At 31.4% G+C, this 12,153-nt stretch overlaps 1 protein-coding gene across 3 annotated transcripts in view; it reads left to right on the top strand.

Annotated features, from left to right (window-relative positions):
• Positions 1–12,153, top strand: part of LOC117120619 (MICAL-like protein 1) — a 41,833-nt gene that overhangs the window by 3,114 nt on the left and 26,566 nt on the right. For all 3 annotated transcript variants that reach the window (XM_033265655.1, XM_033265654.1, XM_033265653.1), the window contains exons 2-3: positions 5,186–5,376; positions 6,814–6,862. In XM_033265655.1, coding sequence (XP_033121546.1) covers positions 5,228–5,376; positions 6,814–6,862 — 198 coding nt within the window. In that variant the 5' untranslated portion in view covers positions 5,186–5,227. The remainder of the gene's footprint in view (positions 1–5,185; positions 5,377–6,813; positions 6,863–12,153) is intronic.

Here is a 12,153-nt window from a genome sequence, read left to right as displayed (position 1 = left end):
ATTAATACCTCTGTCTATGTCATAGCCACTGTGTGTAACTCCTTGGTGCGCTCAACCATGACAGACATAGTCTCTGGTTCAATCCCTCTTCTGCTCCTATTTTCTTTCGTTTTAAGAAGTGAACAACTTGCAGTACTCTACTTTTTTTAATTACCAGGAAATTACTAATACTATGTACTGAATTTAATTTATGATGTTTGTGTATAAATAGAATATGTTTGAAAGTTCCATATAATGTAGAACTCTGCATTTATATATAAAAAAAGGAGTAAACTACGAGGAATGTCTTTCGTTCTGAAAACTTAGCAGTTCTACTAAACCCAGCTGCCTCTAGGATGTTGTTTGAAGTCCCACAAACAACAACATATGTTAATCTCTGTGTTTGTGGGATACTGTAGTAACATATTCCTGTTCTAATTAATCAGTTAAGCTAAATTTTCCCTTTAATGATTGATATGATATAGGTGTACATATACGGGATGTGTTTTTGTATGCTTGTTTTGAATGCACTTTTATATTGTGTGTCGCTGTTACAAAAGTGCTATCCAGTAAATATCTATCTATGATATCTATCTGACCTTCCTGACTCAAACTGTCCAGTGAGGAGAGGTTTTTACAGTATAAAATGATGATGATGAACTATGGAGATTATTGCGATGACAAAGATGGCGACTACAAAAGCGGCAATGATGATGACGATCTCTAACTTATTTACTGCTTTCTAGCATTATGATTTCCCATGCATATCTTTAGCTGATTAAATCAATTGATTTTGATAATCCAATATTGACACTTCCTAAACAATAAAAAATAATAATTTTCCCTCATTAATCCATCAATCAATTTCATATAGCGTGCAACCAGTTATAAATAATGGGTGCCAATGTACGATTCAATAGGTTTGAAAAATGACAAATTGTTTGAAGTGTTCTTTGGTTTATGTTGTTATAATTATTTCACTTCTAATCTGTTATCATTTTAAAAATGAAATAACTATTTAGTGTTTAGAGTATAAATCTTTTGAAATAAATTGTAATTTCTCTTGATATTTTACAATTTTGATCAGCTTTTTAAAATTAATCTCAGATATTAAAAATTTCAATGTTAGGCCAAGTAAAATAAAATTATTAGTTTCTTGTTCCCTCACGCATTCATTTTCTTACCAATTTTTTTTTTATTTCCTTTATTTTATGAAATATACGAAAAATCTGGAGAACTCTCATCAGTAAAATTCCTCTCTCAGTCATTTGTGGTTGGTGATACATACTGTATGGTATGAATGATGTCTAGTGCTTCCTTTATTTGCTTTCAATGTGTCTACTTGTTAAAAGTGAGAAAGTACTATAGTATCTGTTTCCCATTGACCATCTTGGATTTGCCATCTCAGAGTAAAAAAAAAAGAACGTGCCCTTATTTCTTTTTCTTTTTTTTTCAAAATATTAGGACGAGAAACTACTTTTTTTTTTAACTTGGCCTTATTTATTTAATTTATTTAAAGTTCTATTCACATTATCATGTTGCAAGCGGATGAGCTCCTCGGAGTCAACGGCCAACCATTAATTAGTTTAAGGAATAGGAGTAGTTTAGTCTCATTGTTATTATGATAATTATTAGGATATTTTTTTTTTTTTAATTTTATTTCATTGTTGCTATTTTATTGTTATTTGTATTTTTTCGGGGTTGGCCTATATTATTTCTTTGTAAAGCGCATAGGGGCAATGTGCAATATGCGCTATATAAATATAACATTATTATTATTATTATTATTATTAAAATAATGTTAATGTCTTTTAATAATGTTTGTCTCTTTGTAAATTCTGAATTGTTTAATTTTATTAATCTTTTAATTTTTATTCTAATTTAATTGTTTTATCAGATACATAAATTATTAAGTTGAAAATATTTCAAACAAATTATGAATTATTATTATTTATTATGTAGTGTTGAAAATTTTAAACTAACACAATATTTTCCTATTTAATTAACGACACAATTTATCCTTGTAATTTTCATACTAAGCTGCTTAAAAATTGGGGTTTTTTTTCATATTTTAAAACTTTGTGCTAAACTTGTATTTACCTTTTTCATATTACTGTATTATTAAGTTTTTCTAAATGTTTTGTAATGAGTCTTTTGATTGATTTTTACCTTGCAATTGTTTTAATTGAACATTGACCTAGGTTTTTTGTATGATTTCCTTTATTTCTTTTTTTGAATAAAGTGATTATTAAGAGTTACCATGCCCTTGGGTACATCACACACATATGTCACATAGAATTTGATAGTGCAGACAGATCTTTAACACGTTCCAAAAGAGTTTGATGCACTTTGTTGAACTAATAATATGAAATGCATTTTATTTTATTTCTTTGTTGAATGTATTACATGCTCAATTAACTACTGGTATTGTTAATCTCGTTCGCAGTGCAATTATTTGTAAACTAGTTTCATATCACATTTTATTTTTTATGATAGCAGCTGACTATGAACCTTACCGTAGAACACAGGTCGGCAAAGTGCGGCCAGCAGGCTACACAAAACCCGATGGCAAATTTATTTGTACCAAAATGTCAGTACTTTGTATGAAATTTGATCCTTTTCCTTGTCTATATATATCTATGGCTTGTCCTTTATTTGATTTTCTTTATAGTTTCCATTAATTTATAATGTACTGGTACTATGTGAAAGTTTGTATGTCAGTATTCAATACCACAATATTGCAACAACATTTATCTGAAAATGGTTTCAGTTTTTTTTCATTTCACCTAGGAGTGGTTACCTACTAGAATGTGAATGGTAATGTAATGAAGTCGTATGTTCCCCATGGTGTTAAGAATGAACACGCTGAGCGTTATGTGCCAAAAAAAAATTAATTTTACATATGAGTTCATGGAAAATAGGAAGCAGAAACTTGCACAGAATATTAGGACAAATAAAATTAATTGCTAGTTTGACGTCTCCGCCCTTATCAAATTTTGGAGTCTCATGAAAAAATTTATTGTTTGCTATTTTTCAAAAAAATATTCATTTTTCCATGGACAATAAAAATAATGACTATCTGAAAGAATGATGTCAAGCCTAAGACGACTATATTTACTATTTACCAGCCTGTTTACCAATTAGTATATAGGATAAAAAATAGGAAGTAGTAAATACCCTCACCAAAAAATAATTTAAAATCCTGGAACAATTAATTTTATTTGATGAATTATGTTCAAGATGATGTCTAAGCTAAATTGTATCATCTGTGTTTGTGCTTATTCATTTCATTTTAATCATATATCAACATGGCAGCAGCGGTATAGCTGAATTGCGTGACATTTACAGTACGATTGTTGAATATTAAAATATTAACACACTTAGATAAAGTTACAAACAAGGCTTAAACAATGACAATGCTTATATAATTTTTGAATAAAATAATAATAAAGTGACATGCCTAGAAGGTAATTTATTATACATAGAATTTCAAAGCTAAATTAAGATCCGTAAAAGGTTAAATATGAAATGTAGATTAGTTGGAAAACTCTTTAGTTAAAATGTGAAAATGGCAAATGCTAAAATGCTAATAAAATAACGGTATCGGTATCTCTCAATTACTAAATTTTACTGTGAGTTCAAGCACTTAATTAGAAGTCATAAATTAATAATAATATGTTAAACTGTAGCACTTAATGCCAACAAGTCCTGTACTGTAAGTGCTTCATATTATTACCCCCGGTCACTGGATCAAGCACATATGGAACACATACTTAGCTCTCTGGGTAGTGGTAATTCCATAATGTTTTAGCTGTAATCAGAGCATTTTGTGTTTGAACCTATCAGGTACCCATGGCTTGTACTCATGAGTAGAGAGAGACAAACATTGATAAAGTGCCTTGTCTAAGGACACAAGCATATTGCACAGCGAGGAATTGAACCTCCGACCTCAATGATAAGAATGAGAACCTCAACCACTGCGCCAGACAGCTCCTGTGAATATAATCTCTTTTCATTTCTGCCATTGTCTGTACATATAATTAATAGGTCTAGCATATCTAATAGAGTAATTCCCACTTTAAAACAAACATATAATCCCAGAAATTAATGCTTTCCACTACAATTACAGTAAGCTTCAGTACACTTTTTTCAGCATAAATCTCAAGAGATACTGTAGTATTAGCATACTATGCTTCATAACACTTTATTAAAATGAAAGCTATTTTTATTGGTGTCCATATACATGTTATTAAGTATATTTCATATTATTTTTGATGATTTTTATGTTTTTTTATTGAGTTTGTAGTGTGTAGTAACATTGTAACAATTTCAGGATACAGTAATATACATTGTAAAATATTATATTATTTTACAATAAAGAGTAATGTTGAAAGTGGAGGTGATTGCACTATAATTTTTCTTTTGTTTTTCAAGGATAATATTACATTACAATAAATATATAAAATGCTTGTAATACATCACATAGGTAATTCTGAAAAAAACTTGATTTTTTTTTAGAATGTCCATGTTGAGTTGTTGAGAATTGAGTTGCTCCAAATATAATCACCACATAAAACACACAATATTAAACATATATTAAAGGTAGGGTTAAATGCCAAAATGCGCTGATTGTAGCTGCTGCAACTTTATGGAATATGTTCCATAGGCATTTAATCCAATGACCGGGTGGTAGTAATGTGAAGCACTTAGAGGCCTTGTTGGTTTTAAGCGCTATATAAATCTAACATATTATTACTGTATATGAAAATGTTGTTTTTGTTTCTACTGCCCCGGGGAGAGGGAGTAAACACTTTGTTATCGTCTGACCTGGTGACCTGGTGGGAGTAAATCCGGTGGAGTAATGATGGGATGGGTCATGAGCTAAAAATAAAAATGAAAAACAAGGTTAAGAAATATGCTATGCTAGATAAGACCTGTCCTAGTTGACAGTTAAAGCTATCAATGAATTGCCAACACAGAAAGTTACTAGATAAGATCTGTCCTAGAAAGTTCACTAAAGTCACAAAAATCTGGTATATACTTGTGCAGTTATTCTAGTGAATTGCTAACACAGAAAGCATAGATAAGTTAAAAGTAGCCAAAAAAAACCCCCCAAAAAAAAACAAGTAGTAGACATATGCTCCCACAGGGAGCCCATTTTTCAGTACATGCATTGAAAACATGAACAAAATATTGAATCTTGCAGATGATGTTAAGGCTGTGAACAAGCTAGTGGTTAGATTTCAAGATGGCGCTGAGGGGTGCAAAAGCACTGCAGGCGTGGTGTCAACAGGTGACGGAGGGTTACGAAGATGTCAAAATTGAAAACATGACGAAATCGTGGCGAGACGGCCTTGCTTTCTGTGCCATCATTCATAATTACCGACCAGAACTTATGTAAGAAACATGTGTTTTTGTATTTATAAAGCTTTGCATTCATTCATTAATTTAGTATTAGGATACATTTTTTAAATATGTGTAACAGAAGTGAACAGGTATCCATTCAGCTGATCAGTTGCTACCGAAAATAGTATGAATTTTTATTGGAAAAAATCTAGGAGATATCATGAGTACAGTACAAATGTAAAAACTGCTTACTTATTTATAGAGTAATAATTGTGAAGTAAAAAAAGACTTGAAATTATATCATAGGAATTGTAATTAAAACTAGAAATTGCAAATTGCAAGTGAAGTGCTGCAAAGTACAACTGCGCCTAAATGTAATAATTAGCACGCAGAAATAGGCTAGTAAATAAGTTTAAACTGGGTACGTAAATAATATTGGCCTCAAAATATTGTGGCTGAGACATGGGCCGATTAAACGTAGAAATAGGAAACCTAGAAATATAGTTAAAACGCTGAATAATAATACTCGAGCTTCGCGACATGCGGACGTTGGTACGTGTATGTTAGTCTACAAACGTCGCCTAAGGTAATTGATTTTACCCGGCAGAACGAAAGAAGGAAACTCCACATTTCAGTCGTCTTTAGGCCCTTGTTTTTTGACAAACAATGACCTTTCATAGGTCAAGTTGCTGTCAAGAATATGAATTGGCTGCTTTGCAGCAATGAAAAATAATGTGCATGATATGTAGTATAATTGGAATAATTATTGTATTTCAAAAGTGTATTCATTATGAATGTTAGTTTACAGTTATCAACAAAATATAACTAATTTAAAAAGATTATGCAACTTAAAATTTATAATTAAGTTATGTCTATCATTCGCTCTACCAAGTACTTGAAGTAGCCTACTAACTGAGAAAAATAAATAAATAAAATGTACATTTTATAATTAATAATCTTAAGTTTATCACAAAAATTCATAATGGTACTTTACAGAAAGATAAAGAATTCAGGCCTACTGTACATTCATTTGACCTCTAGGGAGTGATTCTATGGATAAATTAAAGTGAGGGGAAATGATTACTGTACAGTACAGGATACAATTCCCAGTTTTTAGAATCACTGTGATTAGGTCTCAAGATTGTCATTTGAAAATCCCAGACAATTAAACATAGGGGAACCCATTGTACACAATCCGACATTAAGCAGACCTAACATAGGTATGAGTACCAAATAATCTAGGTCTTTGTAGTTCCGTTCATAATCCCCTGGTATTTAAAGATTTATGTTTATTTTTGGCTGAACCTGTTTTTTTTTCTCTTGTGTTATTATTTAAAGCAGAACTTTCGACCTTTTAGATCCTAGGAAATGACATGAAACCAGTTCCAAAGTTTTTCTTTCATGTTGCAATCTTGGCAGTACTGTTTTTAGACTTCCATATTCCTGTATTTGTTGACATTCACTTACAATTTTTGTTTCCTCTTCCAGTGATTTTGATGCTTTATCGAAGGAAAATATTCGAGAAAACAATGCTCTGGTAAGTATATTTATAGTATTTTATTTATTTGTTTATTGTGCTTCTTTATTATTATTTTTTTAAAATAAAGTTTCTTTACTTTTCTTTGTATGCATTGACTCCATCATAGAGTGTTGATCGTCAATTGTTATCTTTTTTATTTATTTTTATTGGGCCTCCTTGTATCTCTTGGCAAAAGGGGCAGTATAGATTTCTGTATTATTATTATGGAGAATATTCTGTAATTGCATTAATTTTAAAACACCATATAAAGAAATAATATCATAGTATCAACACAAACAATAGTGGAATCACGTCCCTTTCTTAGGACAAAAAAACAGTTAGTTTCTTGTCCAGTTTTCGCTACCACCTCACATACTGTTTTTATAGTTCTGAATAGCATATTATTAATACTATTTTCATATCATATATTCGTATCTGTTTTTGTGTGTGTATATTAGAATTGATGTTACCATGGTGTTATGAAAAGTAGCTGAAAGGTATTCCCTGTGTAAGACCTTAATCAGCAGTGGCGCCGTAATTATCCGACAAGGAATCCGACTTGTTGAATGAGGGGGGGGGGGTCTGAGCTAAAGGGCCAACAAAGCCTCGGTTGACGGCCTGGAATAAAAACTCCCTAGTAATATCCACGGGGAGAGTTTTTGATGGCTTATTATGGCCCAAAATGTGCTTTTAGAACACAATATTAGGGATTGGCAGTAAAAATAACATTATTTGGATAGGCAAATTATTTTTTTTTAAATTTTTGATCCGACGACCGAGTGACAGCCGAAAGAATGGGAGGAGCCGCCTGCCTCTTTCCTGTTTCACAAAGTTTGAATGAGAAACTGTCTTTAATAACTGGCCTTATTTGAATAGAAACCCCATTGATTATCGACATACAAAGGATCTGTATTCTATTCTATGTGACCTCAAGTGACTTTTATTGGCAATCAAGGAAATATTTGGAAAAAAAAATATACACAATGTGTCTGAGTAGGACACTCAACTATGCAAATATTTCACTGAATCCAGAAAATTGGTTTAAATAGAAGCAGGAAATTTATTGGGGTATAAAGCTACTAAAATGCCTTTTACATTCATGTTGATTTTTATTTTAAATACTGTATTTTAATATGAAAAAGTATTTAAAATTCAATGAAAACATTAAATTGCATATTTATTGTTTCTTATTAAATTATTATTGACTAACAGTTAAACAGAATAAAACTACTGTATCCAGAATTAAAGACTTTATTTTCCTAAGTATTTTGTTTGTTTTATTGTTTTACCACACACGTATAATGTAAAACATAACTTAAAAGGTAGACATTACAATTAAATTTTCAAAACAAAAATCAGAGAAAAAAGTGTGCGGTAGGAGGCCAAAGTAAGTTTGTAAAACACTTTAAGTCATGACCACCAGTTAAAAAAAAAAGAAAATAATAATTTTGAATAATAAGATGGATAAATTATAATAGATAAATAAAACAAATATGGTAGTATCGGGTATACATTGTTTTGTGTTTTATATTTAGGGTTTTGAATTTTTGGTTATTAAAAAAATATATTATAAGCTATCAGATTACATTTACAACATGCTCAAAGTGTTTTAATAGTTAAGTGAAACAAAATGATGGGTTGTTTCAAATTTGACAAAAATACTGAATTTATTAACTGATTAATTACCATTTTGAAATATGACTAAAAACAAATGTCATCATATGAAAAGAGAACAGAATTTTAATTTATAGTAATGGAATTAAAATGATAAATAATAAGTTTATAAATAATGTGTATGGAAAATGCTGATGGTATATATAAAGAATAAATGAAAATAATAATTATCATAATATTGATAATGTTTTTTTCCATAGGATTTAAATGAGTATAATGGTAATGAAAAAATATACTGTAAATATATTATATAAAATTATATAATATATTAATATACTAATAATTAACATAATATATTTTAATGATATTTATATTTACTTCATGATTCAAATTTTTACGAAGTAAAATTTAGTAACAGCCACTTCTTGTTATTTAGCAATAGGCACTACATGATATGATCAAAGGAAGTTATACCAACCGTGAGGCATTTCCTGGTTACCAGTAGTACTGATTTTATCTGGTTAATTTTCTTTTTTTCCAAGCCTAAATGTCAGTTACACAGAATTGTTTTTAATGTTAATACACAAGTGTTCAAGTGGCAGTATATGTAATGTTAAGTGATCAGCCCTTTTGTTCTTCGTTAAATTGCACTCTGTACAGTATTACAGGACTTTGTGTCTCCACTACTGTTCAGTGTTACTACAATAGCAGTATTAATGGTGATAGGGAGGGTCAAGTCTCCATGAATATGAAATATGAATATTTGTAGATGCTGTCTACACTATCATATTTTCTTTGAAAAAAAAAAACTGTTGTATGCCCATATATAGTCATGATGTGCCTATATATGGTCATGATGTGATGTCATCATGACCGTATTTAGGCGTGTCACATGTTTTTCCCAAATAAAATTTGATAGTGAGAATAGGGCTTAAAAATACTCCCAAGTGATTTGAAGGTGACACATTGTTAATACTTACAGTTCAAATCTGAAGTATAGAAATATTTTATTTTCTGTACATTGCTATTAATAATAGGCAATGATCATTAAATGGATTTGAACATGTTTTGCAGTTTGAACATGTTTGTATCTTTACATATCAAACATTATTTGTAATATTATTGTTTTTCTAGTTTTAAACAGGTGCTCACCAGTATTCAATTAGATCAGTCCCTGGTTAGCGACTAGGGCATATCCCCATACTGCGGTTTGAGTGCTGGCTTGGCTTGGAACTTTCATATTTATTTTTTTTTATTCTTTCACAATTCCAAACATCTCTACACTTATGTTTACAGCGCATAGAGACTTTTTGTATTTTGCGCCATATAAATTTAAAACTATTAACAATTGATTGTCTTTTTCCTCTATTATAATTATTTTTGATTATATATTGTTGAATACTAATAGTCAACTGTTATAATACAAATGAATCTATCAATTTCAGCCAAACACAGGGTACGTAGATTGCATTAACAAATTAATTTAATATATCACACTTGAATTTTGGTGATAATGGGGCTTGCCATAATTTTCAGTATTTGGCTATATATAAAGTGAAAGTGAAAACGATTAGAAATGTATATTTGTATTATTTGTAGTATTTTCACTCTTCAATTAATGATAAGAAATGGAGAAACAAATTTGAATAGAGAAAATTATAAAGATAATACGTTTTAGTAAGTGTAACACTTTCGAAATTCATGTGAAGTCTCTAAATGTTGTACTAATCCAATATTTCCCCTCCATACCCACACATACTTGGATACAGACATTAATGCATACATAAGGATACACAACTACGAACAAGGACAAAACATGCTAAACATAGCAGGCCTATTATATACTGTTATTTATACAGCCATTTTACAAATTATATCACACAGACATTCCATCCCTGCATATTCCACCTCCATACAACACCCACACATACGGTATTATCTACAGACTAGAAATTATGAAGTTAATCTATTCGATCTTCTGCAGAGAGAAGCCTATATCCTTTACTGCTAAGTCTCTGTAATTGCCCAGGAGTAAACAAAAATAGTTTGGCTGCAGATTGAGAAGAAAAGCCTAGAAACAGCTAATGAATACTGACATTGGATTAGATCTCTATACTACAGTAGGCTTCATTGTATTTTATAATAAAAGACATAACATGGTCTACACTATATGCCTATTCCCTTCAAGGTTTGCAAGGAAAAAACCTTGTACAGTAGAGTAGTATATTATGTGTTAGTTATTGTCCGTAGTATAATATGAGTGGAATTAAGATAACAAGTTTTTTAGAATAAAAGACATTAAAACTACGGTCTACACTGTATGCCTTTTCCTCCCACGTTTTAAAAGAAAAAAACCTAGTACAGTACAATACTATTTGATATGTGTTAGCTATTGTCCGTAGTATAATACACTACAGCCTGGTTTCCATAAAAATCGCTATACGCTATCGCCAACTCATTTGGCGACGCTGATTAGTCAGTTGAATCGGAGCGTTCCTGGTTGTGTCAGGGACAGTTACGTAGTGCAAGGATTGCAGTGAAATGCTGTAGCAACTGTGTAGTGATTCTATGGAAACTAGGTTTAAGAATGGAATTAAGATAACAAGTATTAGGCACAATCAAGGCTTGTGTTGCCCTAGCAACACCGATCTGAAATCTAAAATATATGCGATTGGCATTTTATGTTTTTGAAAAATTAACAATCTCTTCTATGAAGCATGAGAAAGATGAGTCATTCATGTACACAAATATCACAAGATTGTTTTTAATCTCTGTTTTGGTTACGGTCGGAAAAACGCTAGGCTAGCGCTGAATATTAATTAGGGTTATCTGTGAAGGTGGCTTGTCTGAGTGCAAAGAGGAAGAGTAGATTTTGCATTTTAGAAAGTCATCATGATCTAACAAAGATGTTCTTGTCTAATCAGGCCCGTAGCCAGGGGGGGTTTTTATGGTTCGGGCGAACCCCCCTTTTCTAGCGAACCCCCCTGTTCTCTAGCGAACCCCCTCAAATTTTTGAATGAGTCCCACTCGGAAGGAATGTCTGTTTTTAACTTACCCAGCATTAAATCAAAATTTAGCACCTAATTCATTATTTGGTGACCCGTTTTTTTAATTCTGGCCTGCGATATAAGCCTTCATTCATAGAACATCTCATCTTCAGAAGTTCGGAGATTTAAATTGAACGCAACTCCGGCAAACTATGAATTTACGATGGCTTACATATAAGGATGACAGACATCGATAAAAACCCGGCTCCCGTCTCAACTTTGACTGGCCTTTGCCTGAATGTTTGTAAGAATGTACCAACCGGTAACGAAACTGGTCGCCGTCTACCTAGAGTAAATGGCGCCACTAAACGAAGCTTTTGCGACTTAATCCACCAAATGCAGCTAAAGTTTTGCGACTTAATCACCTGATTCTGGACTGTGTGGTTAGTAAATTCCATAGCCATACTGTCCACAGCGCACCCTATTTGCTGATGGAGCATTTTTGGGAAATTTACTCCTTTTTTCCATCTCAAACAAAATATTATTAATAAGTCAACATGGTCCATCTCAGTCATCATAGCCAGTCACAAAATTAGGAAGGTTGTTTTCAACAGCAGACACACACACACACAGCAGAACGGAATGCGTCAAAACGAGTGTTTGTTAATTTTTAGTGATAAAGAATTACGAAACGTCGTAGAATAACTG

The sequence above is a fragment of the Anneissia japonica genome, unplaced genomic scaffold (genome assembly GCF_011630105.1).
Source record: "Anneissia japonica isolate Jap-2015-1 unplaced genomic scaffold, ASM1163010v1 scaffold3474_len973312_cov172, whole genome shotgun sequence".
Lineage (NCBI taxonomy): Eukaryota > Metazoa > Echinodermata > Crinoidea > Comatulida > Comatulidae > Anneissia > Anneissia japonica.
This window is presented reverse-complemented; position numbering and strand designations above follow the sequence as displayed.